This window comes from Loxodonta africana, chromosome 15 (assembly GCF_030014295.1).
Source record: "Loxodonta africana isolate mLoxAfr1 chromosome 15, mLoxAfr1.hap2, whole genome shotgun sequence".
In the NCBI taxonomy this organism is placed as follows: Eukaryota; Metazoa; Chordata; class Mammalia; order Proboscidea; family Elephantidae; genus Loxodonta; species Loxodonta africana.
Window position 1 is genome coordinate 63,746,920 of NC_087356.1, and position 8,118 is coordinate 63,755,037.

The 8,118-nt window shown below is 36.8% G+C and overlaps 1 protein-coding gene across 1 annotated transcript; it reads left to right on the forward strand.

Moving 5' to 3' along the window:
- The first annotated feature begins 6,568 nt into the window (after nucleotides 1–6,568).
- On the forward strand, nucleotides 6,569–7,878 carry LOC100660927 (olfactory receptor 8B3-like). The gene has a single exon (XM_064268347.1). The coding sequence runs from the start codon at nucleotides 6,907–6,909 to the stop codon at nucleotides 7,837–7,839; it is 933 nt and encodes a 310-aa protein (XP_064124417.1). The 5' UTR covers nucleotides 6,569–6,906; the 3' UTR covers nucleotides 7,840–7,878.
- Nucleotides 7,879–8,118: the final 240 nt, after the last annotated feature.

Sequence of the window (8,118 nt, forward strand, 5' to 3'; positions counted from 1 at the left end):
AAGTATTTATATTTAATACTTAGTCATAATTTTGTTTAAAACTTTATTTCCTAAGCAGAATATGAATGCCTCCTATCTGCTTCTCTTGTCTATATTTATTAAAGCGTCTGATTAAACAGAAAGCTTAAAGTTGTCCTGTTAACTTTTGCTCGAAAGTCCATATTTTTGAAAGATCACGTTTTAATGCAAATGTAAAATAAGGTTTATGAGTCCATATCATCAAATTCTTGGTATTTAACACATAAACTATTTCACACATTAAAAAACAAAAACAAACAAAAAAATGAATCGCTGACTCAAGCACATGTTTTGTGGTCTGATTGCTACATTGTAGCCACCAGCCCTCCCTGGTGGAGTGACAGTCAGCAAACAGCCTGGTTCAATACCGTGAAGCCAACAGACTTATTCTGCAGGTTGAATCTATATTCTTGGCATATCTGACAAATCTAATCTAATTTTTAAATTAAAATTTCATTTTATAATACTTATAACTGAAATTTTTTAACTCCAAACCCAGTGCTTTCAAATTGACATAATTCGAAAATGAGATGGAAAATAATTTTAGAAACTGTAATGGATTGAATTGTATCCACAAAAATATGTGTCAACTTGGTTAGGCCATGTGTGGTTGTCCACCATTTTGTGATTTTCCCATGTGCTATAAATCATAATCTCTGCCTGTGGTTAAAAGGATCAGAGTGGGATGTCACATCCCCTGACCAAATATAAAGGGAGTCCCCTGAGTTGTGGGCTTTGCCACCTTTTATCTTACAAGAGATAAAAGGAAAGGGAAGCAAGCAGAGAGTGGGAACCTCATACCAACAAGAAAGGAGTGCCAAGAGCAGAGCATGTCCTTCGAGCCTGAGGATCCTGCCCTGAGATACTCCCAGACCAAAGGAAGATTGATGCATCACAAGGACCTTCCTTCAAAGCCTGTGGAGAGAGAAAGCCTTCCTCTGGAGCTGATACCCTGAATTTGGACTTCTAGCCTACTAGACTGTGAGAAAATAAACTTCCTTTTGTTAAAGCCATCCACTTGTGGTATTTCTGTTATAGCAGTGCTGGATGACCAAAACAAAAGCTATAAATTTATTTTACAAGTATTAAATGTTTGGAAGTTTTGTATGTGTAAATTGGTGAATTTCTTAAAGAGAAAGCTATTGTGACATACATCTTATCCTTTTCTTATAGCTGTTCCATAATCACAGTTTAATTTGGAAAACTTCGTCTTTCTTATGTTCAACACCATATTAACATGTTAAGGGCATATAAAATGTGTTTGCATAAAAGTTTAATTATATTAATTATACTTTTGTTTTAAGTAGACTAAACAACATTAACTTAAACAGGCAATAGCCCAAGGTTTAACTTTTCAGGGAAAACATGAAGTTAGACATCTCAGAAAGCTATTATTTTGGTGCACATGGAATGGTGTCTGTTTGTCATTCCAGCATCTGTCTAAAGGAACTGAAATGGTATGAGATCCTCAATTTGACATGGCACCAAGACTGACTTATTAATGGAATGTGTTTTAGGCACTTCAATCCAAACTTCTCATTCTTCCTCCTTCATGAATAAAGATTGGGACAGAATTTTCCAACCACTACATAGCAACCAGTGTGGCAAGTGGGTTACACATTGAAGTATTGACCCTGGGCCATTCAGGTTTGGACTGGTACAGTTGTAGTATCAGTCTGATTGTTCTGACTGATTGTATTATAGAAAGGATCTCTTGGGAGCTTAAGAATAAACGGGTTCTGTTGTGAAAGCAGGAGTCCCTGGGTGACACAAATGGGTAAGCATTGGGCTCCTAACTGAGAGGTTGTTGGTTAGGACACACTCATATTTACCTCAGAAGAAAGATCTGCTTCCTAAGGGTCACCAGCATTAATACCTTATGGAGCACAATGCTACTTTGCAACACAAGGGGGCTCAGAATCCACTAGACGGCAACATTTTTTTTTTTGGTTGTGAGAGCACATCCAGGGATTTGGCAGGCAACAAAGACAATGACACAAAATGGCTTTCATTGCTCCATTTCTTCTATCCAACCAAACAGATGCTCCACCACCTGGATGCCAGCAACAGCAGCCAAATGCAGAGAGGAACAGTGCCCACTGTGGACAGGGGCTCCATAGAGCTATGGAGAAATTTGTGTTTTAGTTGCCCAAGGAGAACAATGTACAGTCTTAGATGCTGCATTCTGTGGTGCAGGGAGGAAAGATAGGGAACCATGAAGGTCACTGCTCTAAGCAGAAGCCTCATTCTCTGTCTCCCCATGTTACTTGTTGTTAGCTGTTTTTAAATTGGCCCTCAGCTCCTGGGGACTCCATCTGCAATGGGATTGGACTTTTGTGATCCATAGGATTTTTATTTGTTGATTTTCAGAATTAGGTTGCCAGCCTTTCTTCCTAGTCAGTCTTAGTTTGGAACCTCTGCTGAAACTTGTTCAGCATCGCAGTAACACGCAAGCTTGAACATGCAAGTTTTCCACCAACAGATGAGTGGTGGCTACCTTTGAGGTACATTGGCTAGAGTCCAACCTGGGTGTTTTGCCTGAAAGGTGAGAATTCTGCCACTAACCAGCACTTCCACCACCCCCATATCACATATTTGTGTTCATTTTATTGGCATCAGAGCTATTTGCCTTGTGATTGCTCTAACAATGTAGAAGCCTTCTGCAAATTAGAATTTCTTTGTTGTTTTGAAATATTTGAAATTAAAAAGTAAAATGATCTTCAAATATTTTCGACATTCAATTTATCAATGAATGGAAAATGCTTTTGCATTTTAATTTTTTAATTTAATTTGTGAATTTCTGGATGATTTAAAATAATTTTAAACTATTATTTTTGGATTTAGTATTTCTTGCTGTTGGTGACTATAAAAATGTTATAGTCACAATGATACAGAATTCTTGATAAGAAATTACATGTAGCTATTGAATTCACAAAACCTGGTTTAAGAAAAGTATGTTCCAGAAGCAAACACAAATTTTCATTAATAAATGTGTAGATATTTTATTTAGATTATTATCTAATAAATATAAATAATTGAAATTCGGTTTCAACATAAAATATATATTTTTGAGTTTCAAATAATTTACATTAATGTGGTATATAATAAAAAATAGGCTTTTATTATTTTACCATAAAACATAAATACATATGGAAAAATTCACAGAATAAACATGTACAGTTTAATGAATAATGCAAAAACCAATGGAATCTCCATCCAGGTCATAAAATAAAATCTTGCCAGAATATTTTATTCATTATTTTTTTCTAGGTTTTTAGGTAAAGAAAACATCACCCAATAACACCAGATAAGTAAGTTTTTGAATAGCTTATATAGTCAAATTTGCCCCAGGAAATGGGCTGGGTGCACTCACTACATAGCTCAAATTTTGAGGAATGTCTTCATAGTTAGAGAAATATTTGTGTAAGCAGACTTATTTGGTGGTAAAAAAAAAAAAAATGAGATGCTGTATTTTATAGTTTTGGAAGTTCTTGTAAGTTTCCTTCCATTAAATATTTGGTAGATTTACCTTAACATTACACAGAATCGTTTAAACAATGTGTACAAAATATTTTGGGGAGAAAATACTTAGATGAGATTAGTTATATAGATATTCATGAATTCTTTGTCTCTGAATTTACTTATGTCCCTTGTGATTTTCTCCGTTCGATTCCTGTACCTGAATCATTATACTTGGTTATCCAGAATATAGTTAATCTTTTTTGACTGAACAGGATAAAATTATTATTATTTTCTCACTGTACAACAGGTTTTTCATGCTGACTTTTCAGAAGGAAACGTATGAAAAAATAAAAATATATGCAACATAAAATAATCAAATTTCCAGAACTGGGGGGTTTCTCCAGCCTCTGATGGGCTCACAAAGCTGTGTAAGTACTTCAAAAGATTTTTTTCTTTGCAGATTCTCCCCACATGCCCTATTTTTAGTCTATTTCTTGGCTTACAATTTGGGTCCATCTTATCTGCCCAGAATAAATCCGTTGGCCTTCTCTGCTTGTCTAATTATCCCTCTCTTTAAATTAAAATGCTCCCCTTTGTAAGTTGTCCTCACCCACTTTCTCATTTCTGACTGATGGGATTCTCCAGTTAACTACTGACTTTGAAGGACAGTTGCACTGGTTATTCTTGAGCCTTTGTGACTAAGGTGGCCATTTCTGAGGCATTTGTGGATGATACCTTACAACTGTTCATGCTCTTTGACTGAAGTTGGCAGCTTTTACATCTGTCAGTGACCATCTTTTAAGAGGAAATCCTGTTTAGAATGGAACGTACATTGAGGAAGCAAGGTCAAGAAAAGGATGAAGAGAAATCAGACCTTGATCACATCGTCTTACCTGCTCTCTCAGGTTTCACCTGAATCCAGGGAAACATTTGAACTTTTTACTTAAATGTAGCAGCAATTTAATTTTTTAATCAAAACTATTTTTTCCCACATGCCAATTTTATTGACGGTAATTTGACTGGTTCTATAAATGTGACTATGAAATGTACACCAATGTGAATTTAATTATATTATATTATATAGAACTACTCAACCAAAAAAAAAAAAAGCTTACATATACAAAATATCTTGGCTGAAAAAAAAATGATAAAACAAAAAATTATTCAAAACCATTAAAAATTTCAAAGTTAAATTGTTATTAATAAAACTATGATTTCTAATTTCAAAATCACATTTGTGGGGATATGCTAAGTAACAGGGACTACGCAATTCTGTAGTGTGTTTCAGTTTACACTGAAAAAATGTCTGAACGTCAGTAGTGGCTGGGGGAAAAGGATGGAGTGCATTGTGGTGGTAGACTCTTACCTGGCGGATGAGAAATGCAGAAAATATTTTGAAGCCTTTATCCTGAAAACAACTTAATTCTCACTAATATTTATTAAGTGCCTACTATATAATCTGCTAGATGGCACTGGGTTGGTTTGGTTTATATAATCTGCACTGTTCTTAGCCTCCAAAGCAAGGTAGTGAACAAGACAGAAGTGGTTTTTTTCTCTACAGAGCTTATAGTTTCTAAGGGAACACGGAAATGAGTAGAAAAGGAGAAAAATGTCTGACTAGTTTTTTTGTTTTTTAGTGTTATGATGGAAGCTCTCCCAGGAGCTATGAGAACACAAAGAATGACAGCTAACATTTATTGACTATTTAGCATAACCCAGGCACTGTTCTAAGCATTTTGCTTGTACTACCAAAAAACCCACTGCTGTCGAGACGTTTCCAACTCATAGCAACCCTATAGGACAGAGTAGAACTGCCCGATAGCGCTTTCAAGGAGCACCTGGCAGATTCCAACTGCCGCCCTCTTGGTTAGCAGCTGTAGCACTTATCCACTATGCCACCAGGGTTTCCTTGCTTGTACTAGCTCATTTAATTGTCACAACAACCCAGTGAGAGAGATGCTATTATTACCAGCCTTATTTTATTAATGAGGAACCTAAGGCACAGAGAGTTTAAATCACCTGCCCAAGGTGTGATAATTAGTGCATATGGAGGTGGAATTCACACATGTGCCCTCTCACTCCGCAGCCCACTTTCTTAAGTCGACGATGATGAAGAGAGACTGAAGAATTCAGTCATTGAATTGTTTAAGGACCCAGCAGAACTTTCAAGAAGAAATTTCCAGGAAGTGTTTAAGGTACTTTACAAGGGAGGCAACAAACTAAAAACTGATTTGAGGGCATCCCAGGAGAGACAACAAATGAAGGCAGGTACTGCAAACCTGTACATTTAGCATTATATGGATATGGGAGTTTCTTTTTGGATCTGCGCTGAGGATTGTTGAATCCCTTGAGTGAGTTGAACACTTGAGTAAACACTGATCCCTCAGGAACTAAAGACAGATCATGGTCCAGGGTATAAATACAACCCACTCACTTCCCTTTTACTTGCAGAATCTCTTCCCTGGGGAAGAGCCTGAGCCAGTTCTAACCTGTTTATAATCAAGTGCACTACATCACTTAACTCACATGAAATCATCTGTGTTTCATCGAGTGGAAATGGTGACAATAATAATGATTTTTTCCCTGTTGCTTGAGAATGCTCAATATTAAAATCAGAAACTATCATCTGTTGCTCAAAAATATTTTCAGAACATTTCAGAATATAATCTTGGGCAACATACTGTTAGAATCAGAGGAAGCAAAACATAAGAGCTTGAAATTTCATTTCCAGGAACACAGGAGTAAAAAAAAAAAAATTGATAAAGAATCACACACGGTTTCTGTTCTAAGGTAAGTTACTGAATTCCTTCCATATTAACGTCCTCCTTGTTTTGATAGAAATTCCTGAGATCTACGATTTATCCTTTCTTGACAATTATGTGCAGTCTAAATGTAGATGGAAGAATCTGTGACATGGGGCACTTACAGAACCTCTCCCAGATTCTAGTTCCTTAGTTTTGAAATAGAAACAATGTTCATGGCTCCCAACTTGGAAGGCCTAATCTGCATCAGAAGCTGGCACCATGATCCTAGGGCCTCGGCCTCCAATTTTACTGGTAAGACGAGGGCTTGAGTGAGTGAAGAAATAATGAGAAGATAGAGGCAATTCTGTCATGGCCATCTTTCTTCTTTATCCCTTGGTTTTTCCTGCTGTCGTGTTACATAAGGCAACACTGACATTCTGTATGTAGACAATTTTGGAGGTAATCTTTGGAATTTTTAGCTTATAAAGACTCTAAAAATGGGAGGTCAGTGTCATTGTGTATCTTGGTGGTGGTAAAGGCTGATTATATGGGCCCAGGCTGGGTTACTCTCAAACATTCTCAGCATATACCCCACTCATGGGGGAGGAGATATTGTGGGAAATTCTGACTGCCATCTAATGCAACTACTTTCTCTAATCCCCAGAGGCAATCCTACAGAAAAATGGCTACTAGAAATGGTTCTTTTGTGACTGAATTCATTCTGATGGGATTAACAGAGCAACCGGATCTCCAATTCCCTTTGTTCTCCCTGTTTCTAGTAATGTATATGGTTACTGTATTGGAAAACTTGGGCTTGATAGCTCTAATTGGGCTGATTTCTCACCTTCACAACCCCATGTACTTTTTCCTCTTTAACTTATCCTTCATAGACCTCTGTTATTCTTCTGTGTTTACACCAAAAATGCTAATGAACTTCATATCAAAGAAGAATATTATCTCCTACAAGGGGTGCATGACCCAGCTCTACTTTTTCCTTTTTTTTGTCATTTCTGAATGTTATCAGTTGACATTGATGGCCTATGATCGCTATGTGGCCATCTGTAATCCACTTTTGTATAACACTGCCATGTCCCCTAAAGTGTGTTTCAACCTTATTTTTGGTTCATACTTGATGGCATTTTCTGGGGCTATGGCTCAAACTGGATGCATGTTGAGACTGAACTTCTGTGATGCCAACACCATCAACCATTATTTTTGCGACATTTTCCCTCTGCTCCAGCTCTCCTGCACCAGCACCCATGTCAATGAGCTTGTGAATTTTATTGTGGCGGGCATCAACATTATTTTGCCCAGTCTTACCATCTTTATCTCTTATGGTTTCATTCTCTCCAGCATCCTCCACATCAATTCCACTGAGGGCAGGTCTAAAGCCTTCAGAACCTGCAGTTCCCACATAATTACTGTTTCTCTTTTCTTTGGATCAGGTGCATTCACATATCTCAAACTATCTTCTGTAGGGTCTATGAGTGAGGGAAAAATCTCTTCTGTGTTTTACACCAATGTGGTTCCCATGATGAACCCCTTAATCTATAGCTTGAGAAATAGAGATATTAAACTTGCTCTGAGGAAATCCCTGAGTAGGAAAAGGTTTTGATCAAAAACAGAATCTCTCTGCACAAGTAGTCAGAGGACAGGGAGGCTCTACATGTTTAGTTTGAATATTTTTGGTGGCATTATTCTTATCCCACAGATTCTTTCTTACCCTGGTGAGTGTTGTCTTTTTTTCAATATTATTTCCACTTTTTGTGGGGGTTGATTTTCACTTACTCAATGTTTGCATAATTTCTTCTTATTCTCATTTTTTCTCTTGTATAAGAATAACATTAAGGAATGAATTTATTATCACTGTATTTTCCAGTGTAAATTTGAACTT

What these genes read in the sequence shown, in the direction of transcription:
- LOC100660927 (XM_064268347.1), top strand. Translation starts at nt 6,907, where the DNA reads ATGGCTACTAGAAATGGTTCTTTTGTGACTGAATTCATTCTGATGGGA.